General features: G+C 39.3%; 1 protein-coding gene and 1 pseudogene across 5 annotated transcripts in view; both read right to left on the bottom strand.

Annotated features, from left to right (window-relative positions):
* The window catches only part of GALK2 (galactokinase 2), a 198,124-nt gene that overhangs the window by 132,437 nt on the left and 46,532 nt on the right, over positions 1-19,155 (bottom strand). For all 5 annotated transcript variants that reach the window (XM_053593304.1, XM_053593306.1, XM_053593307.1 and 2 more), the window contains exons 3-4: positions 14,477-14,600; positions 1,963-2,053 (exon numbers count right to left, since the gene is read on the bottom strand). In XM_053593304.1, the coding sequence (XP_053449279.1) occupies positions 1,963-2,053; positions 14,477-14,600 (215 nt within the window). The remainder of the gene's footprint in view (positions 1-1,962; positions 2,054-14,476; positions 14,601-19,155) is intronic.
* LOC128587297 (E3 ubiquitin-protein ligase TRIM39-like) lies at positions 15,923-17,372 on the bottom strand (annotated as a pseudogene).

The following is a 19,155-nucleotide window of genomic DNA, read 5'->3' as shown; positions in this document are numbered from 1 at the left end:
TTTCTGCCAAAACTTCATTGCATATGCCTGCTTTTGCAGATAATTTGTCAAACCAAAGAGGAAAGCTTTAAAACCTGAAATGCTCAAAAACAGCACAAAGCAATATGCATTACTTAGGCCACTTTACCCATATGCTACAAAAAGGCATATTATTACAAGGTAGACCGAATTGTACTTGCCAGGCAAACACTTTCAAATATTGTAATTCCCACTAATGCATAAAACAAGCCAAATGATTTGAAGATTTAAAACCTACTAATACCTTTTCCTATAAGTTCTTACCCTGTGTCTAACAGGAAAAAACACAAACACAAAAGAAAGAAAGAAATGAATATGATAACTCTAATTTAAAAAACCGTAATTTTTCAAAACATGACCTAGTGGCTCCGTGCCTGTAGCTCAGTGGCTAGGGCACCAGCCACATACACCGGAGTTGGCAGGTTCAAATCCAGCCCAGGCCTGCCAACAACAATGACAACTACAACCAAAAAATAGCCGGGCGTTGTGGCAGGCACCTGCAGTCCCAGCTACTTGGGAGGCTGAGACAAGAGAATCGCTTAAGCCCAAGAATTCAAGGTTGCTGCGAGCTTTGATGCCGTGGCACTCTACTGAGGGTGACAAAATAAGACTTTGTCTCCAAAAAAAAATAAGCTAGTTTGTTTCATTGCTTTTTGCTCATAAAGGCAAAATCCATCTCTTAATGTCCTACCTATGATTCTACACAAGAGTCACATGGCATCTAAAATAATTACTAAAATAGAAAAGTGGCTCTAAAAATAGCAAATATCACTTTTCTTTTTGACCTTCATACTTTGTGAATAATTAAAGTGGAAATATTTTATTGTTCTTACACATAATAAAGATTTTTGAGGTAATTATTCAATGTTTCTAGAAAAATACATAAACTAATACATTTAACTACATCTTTTTTTAACCCCATCTGAAGTAGTAATAACAATACTAGTTACCTACCATTTATCAAATGCCTACTAGTGTCAAGCACTGTATAATTCTTATAATAACTCTTTGTCAGAATAGCAATGATATTATTTTACAGATAAATCTGAGACATAAGAGGTTAAATTAACCTGGGTAGAACTATAGCACAAGACTATGAGGAAAGGGCCAAGGAAGGGGAAGGGAGGGGGGGAGGTTAGGGTGGAGGAAGGGTAACGGGTGGGTCCACACCTACGGTGCATCTTAGAATGGGTACAAGCAAAACTTACTAAAGGCAGAATACAAATGTTTACATACAATAACTAAGAAAATGCCATGAAGGCTACGTTGAACAGTTTGAGAAGAATATTTCAGATTGTATATGAAACCAGCACATTGTACCCCTTGATTGCACTAATGTACACAGCTATGATTTAACAATAAAAAAATTAATTAATTAACCTGGGTAGAGGCCAGATTCAAATGCGGGCTGTCAGACTGTAAATCTTATTATTATACAGTAGAACCTCTGTAAGTTGACTGCCCAAGGCACTGTAACAAACTGATCAACATAAGGAACTAGGCCTGCTGTAGTGATAGGTACATGAGGTGCATGTCCAGTCTCTGAAAATGAGGTCAACTTAAGGAGATGGTCAATGTAGAGAGATGATCAACTATGGAGGCTCTACTGTACTCTTATATATTCCAAAAATAAAGTGTGAATAATATTACTAAAAAAATCTTCAAAGTAAATTTGAACAAAGTTTAAAAAAACATATTTGTCAGATGCACCTGATTTTTGTACAGCCAGCTTATATGAAAGACTACTACCGCCCCCTGTGAACACCACCCACCAAAGGTCATATCTTGTCCACACTCTAAACTATAAACCAACAAAACAGAACAGAAACATTAATCAGTATTGTAATAAGCAGACAAAAATAACATAGTAAAAAAAATAAATAAATCTGACACAATGTGTATTATAATCTCAACTACCAGTAGGTGCCTTATAAACCAATTTACCTGAATTCCTTTAAATCCACATAGGAAATAGTTGTGCCACAGAGGCTTAGTTTTGTCAATCTGAATGTTACTAGCACTAGTTGTGAAGTCCCTGCAAAAACAAAAGACAGTGTTAATTTAAAATCAGTAGGGTCTTGAGCTGCAAAATCAATGGCTGACTGCTGCCATCTTGTGCCAAGGCAGTGATACTGAAATCCCCTTTCCAATTTACTTTCAATATATGTAACACTATCAACCACAAAACAACGAACATCTCCAGCTGCTAAAAGTTAAGAGAGGAAGTCATACTGCCCTTAATGACTAAACTACCTCCAACCGATTCTTTTTATTTCCTGAAACAGAAAGGAAACAATACATTTTAGAATAATACACAGTTATTTTCTCATTTATGTTGGTCCTTGTTAAGCTGGTTAAAGCACACGAATACTTATCCTCTGGGCCTGCTGTTTGGCACACCCCCAAATGAAGTAGGAGGATTCAAAGCCATCTTTCCCCACACTCCTCTGCCACCCATACAATTTTACCATCTTCACAGTTTAAGAAAATAAGGAACAAAACAAATAATGATTCTAACGGACCATAACCAAGTCGATATAGATATAAATTGACAAATGAAGAAACAGCTAAATGAAGGAGAAGGCAAAACTCTCTTTTTAGTAAAATGCCAACTAAGAGATGTATGATAATCATGGAAATAGAAAAATCACTATGTGGTAAACTCATGATAATTGTTTCAGGAAAGAATCATTAATGAGTAATATTAGGCAGTAAAAATTTGATGAGAAACAATTTATATAAACTCTATTTCCCCACCAGATTCTTATTAATTGCAAAGGGAGAAACACTAAATAGCCATCCCTGGTGTCATTTTAGGAGCCCAGCCCCCACTCCTCTGCATCCTGCCATGGGCTCCAACAACCCCTGCATTTTGACATCTCTGGAGCCCCACTGACATCCTCTGTTCACAGCCACTGCTACCTCTGGCTACTGCTGCCAGCGCCAAATCGGGAGCCATTGGCAATGACACTACTACTCCTAGCGATGGACCATTGTGCATTTTCATGTGCCCTGAGATCAGACTACCCCCACTAGAAGGCACTACCATTACTGGATGCCACAGTAGAGTCAATGCACAAGTCACTGGCAACAACCTCACCATCTCCAGCAGCAGGACACTGTGCATTTACAGGTACCCAGAGGACAGACTGCCCAGGAAATGCCATTGCTGTTCTGTCAGCACCAGGGCCAAAGTACAGGGCAATGGCAGCAACCCTGCTGCCTCTAGTAATGGGGCCACTACAAGTGGCCTGAGGACGTGCTACCTCACCTGCAGCTGCCACCTCAGGCCAAAGCACACATTCCACAGCTCACTGCCTATGGCTGCTACCACTAAAAGCAACCCACTGTCCCCAGCAGCAAAGCTGCAGCACAGCCCCAGCTGCCCCAACCTGAGCATTCCACCAGTGCTCTGGGATCACCCTGCCCCTGCCCACCACAGCCAGCACACACAGGCCCAACAGAGGGCCTGACGGATCTTATATCTAGAAAACCTAAAGACTCTGGAAAAATTATCTGAACTAAAAAATAAATTCAATAAAGTCGTGGGATACAAAAACAACAAAAAATCAGTAGCATTCTATACACCAATAATGAACCAGCTCAGAAATAAATTGAAAAGACAGTCCAATTTATAGTACCTATGAAAAAATACATAGGAATAAATTTAACCAAGGAGGTGCGAGACCTCTATGAGAGAAACTATGAAACACTGATAACGAAAATTAAAGTGGATGCAAACACATGGAAAGACACTCCATGTTTATGGACTGAAAAAATTAATATAGTTAAAATGACCATACTATCCAAAGCAATCTACAGATTAAATGCAATCCCTATCAAAATACCTATGTCATTTTTCACAGAAATAGAACAACAATCCAAAAATTCATAAGGAGAGAATAGCCAAAACAATATTGAGCAAAAATAATAAAGCTGCAGGCATCACGGTATCCAAATATAAGGATATAGTAACCAAAACAGCTTGGTATTGGTATAAAAACAGATACATAGACAAATGGAGCAGAACAGAGAACAGAGAAATAAATCCACCTATTTACAGCCAATGGATTTTCAACAAAGGTGCCAAGAACATATACCAGGGTAAAATTGGATGGTGGGGAGAAAATTGGATATCCATATATACAAGATTGAAAATGGAAGTTTTAATAAATGGAAAGAGACACCATTTTCATGGGCTGTAAGACTCAATAATGTAAAGATTCAACTCTCCCAAAAATGATCGATACATTTAATGATATTTCCATCAAAATGCTAGCATGCTTTTTCATAGAAATTGAATAGATAATTCTAAATTTAAGAAAATGCAAAAGACCTAGAATAATCAAAATTACTTTGAAATAGACATTGTTAATGGATTTACATTAATTGATTTCAGAACCTTTTATAAAAATACAATTATCAAAGAATGTGGTATTGACATATAGATGAATAAAAATATCTATGGAGCAGAATAGAATTTAGAAATAAATATATGCATATGTTTTCAATTCTTTATTGACAAAGGTGTTAATTCTATGGGAAAAGATAATCTTTCCAATAAAGGAAGGGAAACAAATGGATAAGCATATGCAAAAAAATAAATCTCAACCCTTACGCCAAATACAAAAAAAAACTCAAAATGAATCATATCCTTAAATGTAAGAGCTAAAACTATAAAATTTCTAGACTAAGGTATCTATCCAAAAGAACAAAAATAACTTTACTTCAAGACATTTGCACCAGAATGTTTATTGCAGCTCAATTCATAATTGGCAAGTCATGGAAGCAACCTAAGTGCCCATCAATCCATGAATGGATCAACAAACTGAGATAGATAGAGATATAGATATGGCGTGGAATACTATTTAGCCGTGAAAAAGATGGCAACTTTACATCTTTTACATTTACTTGGATGGAGCTGAAATGCATTCTTCTTAGTAAAGTATCACAAGAATGGAAAAATACATATCCAATATACTCCATACTAATATGAAATCAATGTATAAACAACTGAATGCACATAAAAACAATAAAACACAAATACAGTCTGGTATGGGGGTAAATGGAGGAGGGAGGAAGGAGGACAATCGGCAGAAGGAGGGAAGGCATGAGGCGGGATCTCACCTAATGTGCACATTGTGAGGGTGTATAACAGTGGTTCTCAATGTGAGTTGCGACCCATTTGGGAGTAGAATGACTCTTTCACAGGGGTCGCCTAAATACATCCTGCATATCAGATATTCACATTATGATTCATAACAGCAGCAAAATCACAGTTATGAAGTAGCAACAAAAATAATTTTATGGGGCGGCACCTGTGGCTCAGTGAGTGGGGCGCTGGCCCCATATGCCAAGGGTGGCAGGTTCAAACCCAGCCCCGGCCAAACTGCAACAAAAAAATAGTCGGGCATTGTGGTGGGTGCCTGTAGTCCCAGCTGCTCGGGAGGCTGAGGCAAGAGAATCGTGTAAGCCCAAGAGTTAGAGGTTGCTGTGAGCAGTGTGACGCCACAGCACTCTACCCGAGTGTGTTACAGTGAGACTCTGTCTCTACAAAAAAAAAACAAATAAATAAAATAAAATAATAATAATTTTATGGTTGGGGGTTACTACAACATGAGGAACTGTATTAAAGGGTTGCGGCATTAGAAAGATTGAGAACCACTGGTGTATAACAAGCCCCTAAGTGAGAGGTTGCTTTACAAATGGAACTTTACCCTGGAAGTGAAAACAATGTAACATGAAAATTTGTAACCTCATATTAATTTGAAATAAAAAACAAATTACAAAAATTTCTAGAATAAAATATGTAAAAAATTTTAGTGATTTGGGGTTTGGCAAAGATGTCTTGATTGCAATCCAAAGTACAAACTATCAAAGAAAAACCATCAACATGACTTCATGAAAACTAAACTTTTCTTCCAGGCTCACGGCTGGTGGCAGGAGGAGTGGCGGCCGCCAGTCTGCAGCACGCGTCTAGCTGTGGCTAAGCCAGGCAGACGTGGAGAAAACACCCTGCGATGCTGCCAAAGCAGCTGTAGCAAGCACCAAGCCTGAAGCAGAGGAAGGCTTCCTGCGGCATCAGACCTTCATGCAAAGAAGGAGTTGATTGAATGAAGACGTGTTAATGAGTTCTCTGGCAAAATTGCCTCCATCAGACTAAACCCAGCTTTCCACAGAGGCTTCCATCCAGAACGAGAGTTAAAGAACAGAAATTTAGCAAGTAACCTGGCGATTAGAGCTGCACCAAGAGAGAAGGTTGAAAAACACACATCAACCCTGCTGAGGCGAGCTGTGACCCCAAGGATACAAACAAAGGGGCCTGCACTGCAGCTGGTCAGTGCTGATTCTGCAGCATGGGAGTGAGGAGAGGACGGTGGACTGAGAGGGAACCACGCCGGAGCAGCGGTGCCCCATGGTGCAGAGAAGCAGCCATTTTTGGCAACAATAGGGTTCACCCCTGGATATTCTGGAGTCACACCCCCTGTCTCTCTGGGCAACCAGAGGAGGCCAGGCATCTTCTCGGGTGGCAACCACCGGCAGAACAGATCTGGAACCAAAATGCAGGCCCTGGGAATTTAGCTGGGATAGAAACAAACTCTGAAAATTTGTCTGTTCAGTCAGTAACATCAATCAGGGGTGGGGCTGAAACTGAGTGAACACCCCCAGCCTCCATCAAGTGCCTAAGGTTCTCAGGCCTCACCTCCTCCTGCCGGATAGAGGCAGAGAGCAGCAGCCTGGCTGAGGAGACATAGATTTCCCTGTGATCCAGGCAGATGCAAACCCCTAGAGTATCTGCTCATTGGAGGCAACTGGGTCACAGTGGGGTTATCAGTGACTAGGTGTGACAGAGGTGCAAGGTGGGGAAGGAGGCATCAACCTTCCCAGACTAATCTATTTGCTGGGTGGGTCCAGTGACCTCACGGAGCACCAGAGCAAGTCATATTTGAGTTGTCAGCAGAAGCCTGCGATCTAGTTGCCAGAGACCTTTCGAATACTTCCACATGAGACAAGTGCTGACTGAGACAATTGATTTGGACCTTTTGAACTGAGCCAATCGCCTGAGGACTATCCAAGTTGTGCCCTGGCTGTGTGGTTGTAGGAAGGTTTGATTTTCATTTTCCAACTGTTGCCTGTGGGGGGCGGGATGACTTCATTGCTCAAATTTCTACACAGCTGAGACTTTAACCCAGAGTAACTGTTTCCCTAGGGTTGGACAGAGACCAGCTGAAAACAAGACAGAGCCACTTAGCCCCACCACACCAAACAGGTCCCCAGTTTCTCAGGCTGTAGCACTGTACGGGTCCTCGACAAAGCTCCAGGGGAAAGTCAAACGATGTAAAATAATCATGAGGCAAAATCAGCAGCAAAACTCTAGTAACATAAATAACCAGAGAAGATCAAACCCCGACCCCACCCCCAAGGAAAGATATGGCAGATGTAACTGAAGATCCCATTCTTAAACAGCTGGCCGAGATGTCAAAAATCGAATTCAGAATTTGGATTGCAAACAAGATTAATAGAATGGAGGAAAATTTGGAACTAGAAATTCGAGGAGCTATTCAAAAGTTAGAATTAGAAATTCGAGGAGAAATTCAAAAGTTGTCTCAAGAATTTAACGAATTTAAAGACAAAACCACCAAAGATTTTAATGCACTGAAGCAAGAATTTGCAGCCCTCAAAGATCTGAAAAATACAATAGAATCCCTCAGTAACAGAGTGGAGCAAGTAGAAGAAAGGATTTCTGACGTTGAAGACAAACCTTTTGAATGCTCCCAAACTCTCAAAGAGGAAGAGAAATAGAGAGCAAAAACAGATCATTCTCTCAGAGAGCTCTGGGATAATTTGAAGAAGGCTAATATCCGCCTCATTGGAATCCCTGAAAATGATGAAGTGGCCTCACAAGGCACAGAGGCCCATCTCCATGAAATTATGAAAGAGAATTTTCCAGACATGCCAAGGGATTCTGAAATTCAGATAGCAGACAATTTCAGAACCCCAGCACAACTCAACCCAAACAAGACATCCCCCAGGCACATCATAATTAACTTCACTAAAGTTAATATGAAGGAGAAAATTCTGAAAGCAGCCATACGTAAGAAAACCATAACCTACAAAGGGAAGAATATTAATTAGAATGACTTCAGATCTCTCTGCTGAAACCTTTCAAGCCAGAAGAGGGTGGTCATCAACTTTTAATCTCCTAAAAAAAAATAAAATAAAATAACTTTCAACCCAGGATCCTGTATCCAGCTAAACTGAGTTTCATTTATGATGAAGAAATCAAATACTTATGATGGAAAAATAAATGACATTCACATGTTGAAGAAATTTGCCATAACTAAACCAGGTCTCCAGGATATTCTCTGACCTATCTTCCATAATGACCAGCACAGTCCTCTACCACAAAAGTAAACTCACTCAGAAACTTTTGACAAAACTCCAACTCCCACAGTGGCAAAAGTATTAAAAATGTCCACTGGACTTTCAAAAAACTCGATACCCAAAATTCTACCAAGCTTATCAATATGCTCCATTAATGTAAATGGCTTAAATAGGCCTCTAAAGAGGCACAGGTTGGCTGACTAGATACAAAAACTCAGGCCAGGTGCATATAAGAACCTCATCTTACCTTAAAAGATAAATATAGACTCGGGGTGAAAGGATGGTCGTCTATATTTCAGGCAAATGGAAATCAGAAAAAAGCAGGTGTTGCAATTCTATTTGCAGATACAATAGGCTTTAAACCAACAAAAGTAAGGAAGGATAAGAATGGTTACTTGATATATGTTAAGGGTAATACTCAATATGATGAGATTTCAATTACTAAATTTATGCACCCAACCAGAATGTGCCTCAATTTATAAGAGAAACTCTAACTGATGTGAGCAACTTGATTTCCTCCAGCTCCATAATAGTCACAGATTTTAACTTGGGCAGTATTGGATAGATCCTCCAAGAAGAAGCTGAGCAAAGAAATTTTAGATTTAAACTTAACTATTCAAAAGTTGGATTTAACAGACATCTACAGAACATTTCATCCCAACAAAACTGAATACACTTTCTTCACATCAGCCCATGGAATATACTCCAAAATCCATCACATCTTAGGTCACAAGTCTAACCTCAGTAAATTTAAAGGAATAGAAAGTATTCCTTGCATCTTCTCGGACCACCATGAAATAAAAGTTGAACTCAGTAACAACAGGAATCTGGATACTCATACAAAAATATAGAAGTTAAATAACCTTATGCTGAATGACAGCTGGGTCAGAGATGAGATTAAGAAGGAAATCGCCAAATTTTTGGAACAAAACGACAACGAAGACACGAACTATCGGAACCTCTGGGACACCGCAAAGGCAGTTCTAAGAGGGAAATTTATAGCACTGCAAGCCTTCCTCAGGAGAACGGAAAGAGAGGAAGTGAGCAACTTAATGGGACATCTCAAGTGACTGAAAATGGAAGAACACTCCAACCCCAAATCCAGTAGAAGAAAAGAAATAACCAAAATCAGAGCAGAACTAAATGAAATTGAAAACAAAAGAATAATACAACAGATCAATAAATCAAAAAGCTGGTTTTTTTGAAAAGGTCAACAAAATAGATAAACCTTTGGCCAACCTAATCAGGAAAAAAAGAGTAAAATCTCTAATCTCATCAATCAGAAATAACAAAGACGAAATAACAACAGACTCCTCAGAAATCCAAAAAATCCTTAATGAATATTACAAGAAACTTTACTCTCAGAAATATGAAAATCTGAAGGAAATTGTTACTTGGAAGCATGTCACCTTCGAAGACTTAACCAAAATCAAGTGGAAATGTTGAACAGGCCCATATCAAGTTCGGAAATAACATCAACCATACAATCTCCCCAAAAAGAAAAGCCCGGGACCAGATGGTTTTACGTCAGAATGCTACCAAACCTTTCAAGAGTAATTAGTACCTATATTACTCAACCTGTTCCAAAAGGTAGAAAAAGAAGGAAGACTACCCAACACGTTCTGTGAAGCAAACATCACCCTGATCCCCAAACCAGGAAAAGACCCAACAAGAAAAGAAAATTATAGACCAATATCACTAATGAATATAGATGCAAAAATATTCAACAAGATTCTAACAAACAGAATCCAGCAACATATCACACAAATCATACATCATGACCAGGTCGGTTTTATTCCAGGGTCTCAAGGCTGGTTCAATGTACGTAAATCTATAAATGTAATTCAGCACATAAACAAATTAAAAAACAAAGACCATATGATTCTCTCAATCGATGCAGAAAAAGCTTTTGATAACATCCAACATCCCTTCATGATCAGAACACTTAAGAAAATTGGTATAGAAGGGACATTTCTTAAACTGATAGAGGCCATCTACAGCAAACCCACAGCCAATATCATATTGAATGGAGTTAAATTGAAATCATTTCCACTCAGATCAGGAACCAGACAAGGCTGCCCATTATCTCCACTGCTCGTAACATTGTAATGGAAGTTTTAGCCATTGCAATTAGGGAAGAAAAGGCGATCAAGGGTATACATACAGGGTCAGAAGAGATCGATCCAACTTTTGCTCTTCGCAGATGAAATGATTGTATATCTGGAAAACATCAGGGATTCTACTACAAAACTCTTAGAAGTGATCAAGGAATACAGCAGCGTCTCAGGTTACAAAATCAACATTCATAAATAGGTCGCCTTTATATATACCAACAATAGTCAAGCTGAAAAAACAGTTAAGGACTCTATTCCATTCACAGTAGTGCCAAAGAAGATGAAATATTTAGGAGTTTATGTAACAAAGGACGTGAAAGATCTCTATAAAGAGAACTATGAAACTCTAAGAAATGAAATAGCTGAAAATGTTAACAAATGGAAAAACATACCATGCTCATGGCTGGGAAGAATCAACATTGTTAAAATGTCCATACTACCCAAAGCAATATACAATTTTAATGCAATCCCTATTAAAGCTCCACTGTCATACTTTAAAGATCTTGAAAAAATAATACTTCATTTTATATGGAATCAGAAACAACCTCAAATAGCCAAGACATTACTGAAAAATAAAAAAAAAGCAGGCGGAATGACACTACCAGACCTTAGACTATACTATAAATCGATAGTGATCAAACAGCATGGTACTGGCACAAAAACAGAGAGGTAGATGTATGGAACAGAATAGAGAACCAAGCGATGAACCCAGCTACTTACCGTTATTTGATCTTTGACAAGCCAATTAAAAACACTCAGTAGGGAAAAGATTCCCTATTTAACAAATGGTGCTGAGTGAACTGGCTGGCAACCTGTAGAAGACTGAAACTGGACCCACACCTTTCACCATTAACTAAGATAGACTCTCACTGGATTAAAGATTTAAACTTAAGACATGAAACCATAAAAATACTAGAAGAGAGTATAGGGAAAACTCTTAAAGAAATCAGTCTGGGCGAGTATTTTATGAGGAAGACCCCCTGGGCAATTGAAGCAGCTGCAAAAATACACTACTGGGACCTGATCAAACTAAAAAGCTTCTGGACAGCCAAGAACACAGTAAGTAAAGCAAGCAGACAGCCCTCAGAATGGGAGAAGATATTTGCAGGTTATATCTCCGACAAAGGTTTAATAACCAGAATCCACAGAGAACTCAAATGTATAAGCAAGAAAAGAACAAGTGATCTCATCACAGGTTGGGCAAGGGACTTGAAGAGAAACTTCTCTGAAGAAGACAGGCACACGGCCTACAGACATATGAAAAAATGCTCATCATCTTTAATCATCAGAGAAATGCAAATCAAAACTACTTTGAGATACCATCTAACTCCAGTAAGATTAGCCCATATTACAAAATCCCAAGACCAGGGATGTTGGCGTGAATGTGGAAAAAAGGGAACACTTCTACACTGCTGGTGGGAATGCAAATTAATACATTTCTTTTGGAAGGATGTTTGGAGAACACTTAGAGATCTAAAAATAGATCTGCCATTCAATCCTATAATTCCTCCACTAGGTATATACCCGGAAGACTAAAAATCACATTATGACAAAGATATTTGTATCAGAATGTTTATTGCAGCCCAATTCATAATTGCTAAGTCATGGAAAAGCCCAAGTGCCCATCGATCCATGAATGGATTAATAAATTGTGGTATATGTACACCGTGGAATGTTATGCAGCCTTAAAGAAAGATGGACACTTTACCTCTTTCATGTTTACATGGATGGAGCTGGAACATATTCTTCTTAGTAAAGTATCTCAAGAAGGGAAGAAAAGGTATCCAAAGTACTCAGTCCTACTATGAAACTAATTTATGGCTTTCATATGAAAGCTATAACCCAGTTATAACCTAAGAATATGGGGAAGGGGGAGAAGGAAGGGAGGTAGGGGGGAGGATGGATGGAGGAGAGTGATTGGTGGGATTACACCTACAATGCATCTTACAAGGGTACATGTGAAACTTAGTAAATGTAGAATATAAATGTCTTAACACAATAACTAAGAAAATGCCAGGAAAGCTACGTTAAGTAGTGTGATGAAAATATGTCAGATGGTCTATAAAACCAGTATGTGGTGCCCCATGATTGCATTAATGTACACAGATATGATTTAATAATGGAAAAAAAAAACTTTTCTTCCTCAAAAGACACTGTAAGGTTAATGAAAATCCAAGCCACCGAATAGATGAAGATATTTTTAAAACATTTATCTGACAAAGGTCTTGTATCCTTGTATAAGAAACTATTAAAGATCAATAATAGAAGATGAAAACAATTAAAAATAGGCAAAATATTTGAAAAAAAATTTTCAACAAAGAATATATATAAATCATAAGTACATGAAAAGATATTTAATATCAATAGTTAGAGAAATTAAAGTTAAAAAACAAAATGAAATACTACTACTCATTTATGAGAATGGCTAATATAATTGTTGTATATAAAATGGTAAAACCACTTTAGCAAATAGGACATTTCTGAAAACCAGACCTTTCACTCCTAGGTGTTTACCCTAGAGAAATGAAACATACCATGTATGTGTCCAGACACATATATTTGTACACAAATGTTCAAAGCAGGATGATACATAAGAGCCAAAAACTGGGAATGATCCAAATGTCCATCACTGGTGCATAGAGAAACAAATTACGGTATAATCATGTGTTAATGCTACCAAGAGGTGGACAATTCTAGGAGGCATACTACATGTTTCCGTGGGTCCTGGTAAAATCAAAACCCTTGCCTGTAGTGGGGGCTCTCTACCTTGACAATTCACCTCCAATTCCCTAATTCATTCTGCATGCTCTTTCCTGGAATAATTTCCCAAATAGTCTGCCTTCATTCAGGTTTGTCTCAGGCTCTGTATTGTGAAAAAATGAAACTGAAAGCACATATTCATTATGGTTAAATGAATTTGAGAGTATCAACATGACAAAATATTATACATTCATTTTAAAATGTTCACAAATACAGACACAAAAATTTCAAATAAGATGCAGTTTTCTTTAAAGGGTCCAATAGATAAATATTAACAATCATGCAAATCGAAAAGGAAAATCTATCTAGAATAAGTTCCATACAACATTTAGAAATTTCTATATCTTATACAACCTGGCATAGTACTTTATCAAAAATATTTGTTGACTAAATGAACATTGTTGTAGGCAAACTGTCCAACGAACAATACACCAAAAATATAATGTACCAACTATCTGCCAAAATATTTTTTTGTAGTTAGCAAATCAAACCCATTATGCCCATTATGGGCAAGTAGAGTTTATCACAGGAATACAAAGATGGTTCAACATTAAAAAATCCATCAAGTAATTCACCATAGTTTTAAAAAACTGATATTCAACATTAAGTAGACATTTAATAAAATTCAATGCCCAGTTATGTTTTTAATCTTAGCAAACTAAGAAAAAACTTTAACTTGATAAAACACATGTGCGACACAAGACTCTGTTATACCCTGAGGCTAGACCATTAAAGAAGAGAGACAACAGTGACTAAAGTCACAGAGCTCACAATGTACTAAGCAAGACTGCTGAGTGAACAGATGGATAACACAGTATAGGAAGATGGTATATAACCAGAGAATTAGAAGATGCCATAGTAACATAGGAAAATAATAGACCTACTTTGCTAGAGACAGATCAACAGATGATAAATTCCTTCTAGGCAAGAAAAGAGTTATTTTCATCTTTGTTATCACCCAGTATCTAAGGCAATATCTAGTACATGATGTGTATTCGTTAAATATTTCTTAAATGAATGGACAAATGAACAAAATGAATAAGCACTAGATTCTTTTAAATGTCAGCTACAAAATATCAACATATTAAATGTTTATTGTAAATCTGATGTCTCCTAAAGAATTCATTCAGGTAGAAACACAACACCATTAACACACACGTGCACACATTACACACGTACTAGCAATCCTAAATACTTACGGATACAAGGGATTCGTGTTGGCCAGTTTTAGAGTGTGTGTTTTCACAGGTTCCACAGCTATTAACATATCTTGTTCTACAGCCATAGGAAGAACAGAATATCCACAGTAGTCTATATGCTCTCCTAGAAATAAATAGAAAGCATTTTTAATCATTATTAGCACATGTAACAAAGAACCTCGGGTAAATTGACATAAAGGAAAAACTTAGCCACGAGCCAGATTTTAACAGAAAATTAAAATATCACAGGCACAGAGTGATTTAGTTTTCTGTTCCCCACCAGGGGAACTTCTGCTAGCCATAAGTATATTAATTATTATTTTTTGTGAATTTTTGGACTTTTCTACCTTTTAACTCATAACAACTATTTTCAAATATTAATAGTATGAGTTATATAAGCATCAAGAATATTAACATCTCTTTTCTTTGTTGCTCTTTCATATTAACTTTTTCAATATGAGTAATTGAGGCCTTTAGTGCACTCGTTCTAATGTTAATGTTATTTGAGTTCCAATTACTTCCTGACTAGCCAACAATTCACTAAAGGAAAGAACTGTGCTCCACTTTCTTCTCACCCTCTCCTTTTCCCCATGCTCTGGCCAATCCCACTCATAATACCCTGGGAATAGAAGACCAAAGAAACCCCACTCCCCTTCATTGGTCTCTAAGAATTTGTTCTTTTATCCAGCCCCCCTTCCCTGACCTTCCTTTTTTTAACCTTTCAGTCCAGTCTCTGTCCTCAGAAAAACTCAACTTCCAGACCAATGGTTCTCAACCTTTCTAATGCCTCTTAATGCTGCGACCCTTTAATACAGTTTCTCATGTTGTGGTGACCCCCAACCATAAAACTATTTTTGTTGCTACTTCATAACTTTAATTTTGCTACCGTTATGATCATAATGTAAATATCTGATATGCAGGATGTATTTTCATTGTTACAAAGGGGTCACGACCCACAGGTTGAGAACCGCTGTTCTAGACTCATTGAGAGCAACTGTCATTCATCTTTCTTCATTATAGAGGTTCACAGACCCCTGTGATCTACCTGAAGAAACAAGACTACTTTGAGTCAAAGAATCCCCTGAAAGGATATACAGGGATTTCTGTTTCCTCCTCCACTTTGAGCAAGTCAGAACCTCTCACAGAATTTTTGTTTGTTTCTGGAAAAGCTTCTCCTCCCTTCCCAACCCATCTTTGCAATAGAAAACCTGATGGACTTCATGGGAGACAATCCCTTGGGAACCAGCTCCCCACCCTGACAGTTAGGGTGGAAGACACTGCCATGCTCTCTCATCACAGCCCAGTCCTAACGATTCCTGGAAACCGAGGTGCTTCTCCAAGATGATTTGGGACTGGAACCAGGCAGATGTTCCAGCAGGATGCAGGAAGGAAGGTCCCATAGCACTTGACCCAGTCTCACCTCAGTTATTCCCACGTCCCAACCTGTCACTCCCAATCTGTTGGGGTTTGATGGGAAGTGGTGCAGCATTCTTCCCACCAGCCCAGATGCCTAGAAAGGGGCCAAAGTTTTTCAGTAAAAGTATCAGTAAAGGTATAGATATGAGAACAGTCTGTGACACTTTAAAAGGACAGTCAAAGAATATGCCTACCCGTTTGGGTTTCACCTTGATGTGCAAAGGGGTAAAAGGTGTGGTGGTGGCTGAATATTTGTCCCCATTCCACAGCTGCACCCGCCAATAGCCAGTCTCAGGGAGTGGAGTCAGCTCACCCTTTCAGCTCGCAGAGTCCCGGTACACACTGGGCAGTGGGTCTTGTCATCCACTTCTACCTCCCAGTAGTGTCCACCTGAAGTGAAACCTTAAGTAGCCAGGACACAGGGTAGAAAGTAAAACGCCTTGGTGTGTCAGGGAGATCTCGGAGTCTTGTCTCCACGAACTTGACACTCTTATGATCCTCTGACAGGACTAGGTTAGGATGAGCTGTCTCAGGATCCAGGGTCACATTCACAATTAGCAGTTTAGGGATTTTCCTTAGGGCAAAGCACTGTTGGGGAAAACTGCTGAAGTTCTTTTCCAGCTCTCTGGATACTGAAGTCACTTCCATGGTCTTCACCTTCTCATGTTTTTCCAGGGTACTTTTGACATCCTTAAGCATCTGGAAGCCCGACTGTAAGCACTTGCCCTCCATCTCAGCAGCCAAGTAGGCCAGGTCCTGCCGCTTGTTCCCAAGGCGAGCAGCATTTTTTTCGGAGTTGGTGTCGAATGCCCTGTTCCTCTTCTTCCAGTTGTGAAAGCAACACCTGCTGTTCTTCATCCAGTCACCTATGAAGCTCTTCAAATTCCCTGAAGATCTGCTGTTGGCGACTGTCCACTAGTCTCTTGAACTCACTAGGCTTCTTCTCCTCAGAGGACTTGCAGTGCGCCATCTCCTGCAGCTTCTGTTGCAGGGGCTCCAGGCACCTTTGCAGTTTTTCCTTGTATTTCTGTGTAGTGTCATCCAATGGTACAACAGTATGGGCCTGGTGGGTGTGAGAAATTGCACAAATCAAACACACAAGCCTCCAAGTCCTCAAGTAGAAAAGACCGAGGGCTTCGTGGTGCTGGGGGCAGAGGTTCTCATCCCAGATCTTCCGCTTGACAGCCTGAAGTTGCTTGGCAATTTCCACCATCCTGCCTAGTTGCCAATTAGGCCAAAGACTGTGGTAGCAAGATGTCTTTCGACAAACAGGACAAGGGAAGTCCCTCTTTAGGTCCTCCCACCAGCGGGTGCTGCAAGCTTTGCAGAAGTTGTGACCACATTCAGTGATGACAGGTTCCTTTAGATACTCCAGGTACCCAGAACAGCTTGCCTCCACCTATAAGTTCTCCAGAGCTGCAGCTGTGGAGGCTTCAGAGGCCCCAGAGGCCCCAGCCTCTAATAGACTTGTCTCTGCCATTATTTAACTTCCTGGTTTCAGGTCCGGGAGTGCTGGGCACAAGTTTTTAATGTTCTCTTCCTACTCTGCTATTCCTAGGCCTTTTCCTGTACTTCTGTTCTTCTGAGGTTCATGCCACATTCCCTCCTCCTAATTGCTTTTATCTATGGCTCCCTTACAGACTTTTCTCACTGAAGACTCAACCCACTTGGTTTCCGCCCCCCTCTCTATTCCCCTGCCAACCTGCATAAAATAAAATGACCCGGGCAAAGGACCTCGCTTCCCTATTTCTTGACCTCCAGGAGAGAACTTGACCTCTTCTCTGCTTTAGCTGTGTACTTCCATGGCTTTGAGAAATCCAGTAATGACCACAGACTGTTTTTTATCCCTTGGAACTTTCTTTACCTATGAAATTTAAGTCTGAAATTTCATACTCTGTACCTAAACTTCTCATCCTGACATTTCTTTCTTTTTTTTTTCTGTAAAATAATTTTATTTTATTTTTTTTTTTTTATTAAATCATAACTGTATACATTGATATGATCATGGGGCATCATACACTCGCTTCATAGACCATTTGCCACATTTTTATCACAGTGGTTAACATAGCCTTTCCGGCGTTATCTCAGTTACTGTGCCAAAACCTTTACATTCTACATCTACCAAGTTTCGCAAATACCCCTGTAAGATGCACCACAGGTGTGATCCCACCGATCCCCCTCCCTCTACCCACCCCCCCTTTCCCACTTCCCCCTATTGTTAAGTTGTAACTGGGTTATAGCTTTCATGTGAGAGCCCCAAAACAACTGCCATTTCTTTCACTCGGTTTCCCTCGTTCGCCTGATTTTTGAGACTCAGTCCTTTGTCCTCACTACTCTATAAGCTCCCATCTACCTTTCTTTCTTTTTCTACACAGCATAGATCCTAAGGTTTATTACTTTGCTTGCTTTCCCTCCAATATAATCAACCTCCTTATGCCATTGTCATTTTCTTATAAACTCTGTCCAAAATAAAATCCCAAACCTATGTAAAATTCAAGCAACTTTGGCTAGTTGGGGGTTGGGGGGGTAATACAAATTTTGTAGATTGCTACCACTAGTGATTCTCCAGCTCTAACCAGATCTCACTGCAACCCAGCAAAACTTATGTTTTTCCAGTCATTTCCCTTTTCTCATCTTTTACAAAACTATTTTGAAAGGTCCACCCTCTTTTTATACTGTCAACCCCTTTAAATGTCTCCTCATAAGAACCCCTCGATCTTCTACATAAATTTATAATTTACATACATCAACTTGCATCTTTTTCTTCCTTCCTACCTGTTAAAGGAGTCAAAATGTCACGTGCTGCTGCCTGCCCTGCCCCCTCAGAGGACCCCCCCCCCGGGAGGACCAGCCCACCTAGGGGACCTCACCACCAGAAAGGCCATACCACTGCCTCTACAAACACTTACAGTCTTGACCACTGAGGCACTTGCAGATACCACTGACATTAATTATAGTCAAAGAAATCACAAGGAGACCACAGTACTATACCTACCCAGAACCCAAGTGAGAGCACCCCATACAACAAAAAATAGATGCAAAAAAGTCATTCCATATGAAAGTTACTCCATAAAATTGGAAGATGTCACTGCTCCAGCAGATACAAAGATATCAATATAGGGGCACAAGAAACATGAAAGAGCATGAAAAAAATGACACCTCCAAAGGGACATAATAATTCTCCAATGAAAGACTCCCAAAAAAGAAAATCCATGAAATGCTTGAAAAGAAATTCAATAGAATAATCTTAAAGAAATTCAGAA

The sequence above is a fragment of the Nycticebus coucang genome, chromosome 6, assembly GCF_027406575.1.
Source record: "Nycticebus coucang isolate mNycCou1 chromosome 6, mNycCou1.pri, whole genome shotgun sequence".
Taxonomy (NCBI): domain Eukaryota; kingdom Metazoa; phylum Chordata; class Mammalia; order Primates; family Lorisidae; genus Nycticebus; species Nycticebus coucang.
This window is presented reverse-complemented; position numbering and strand designations above follow the sequence as displayed.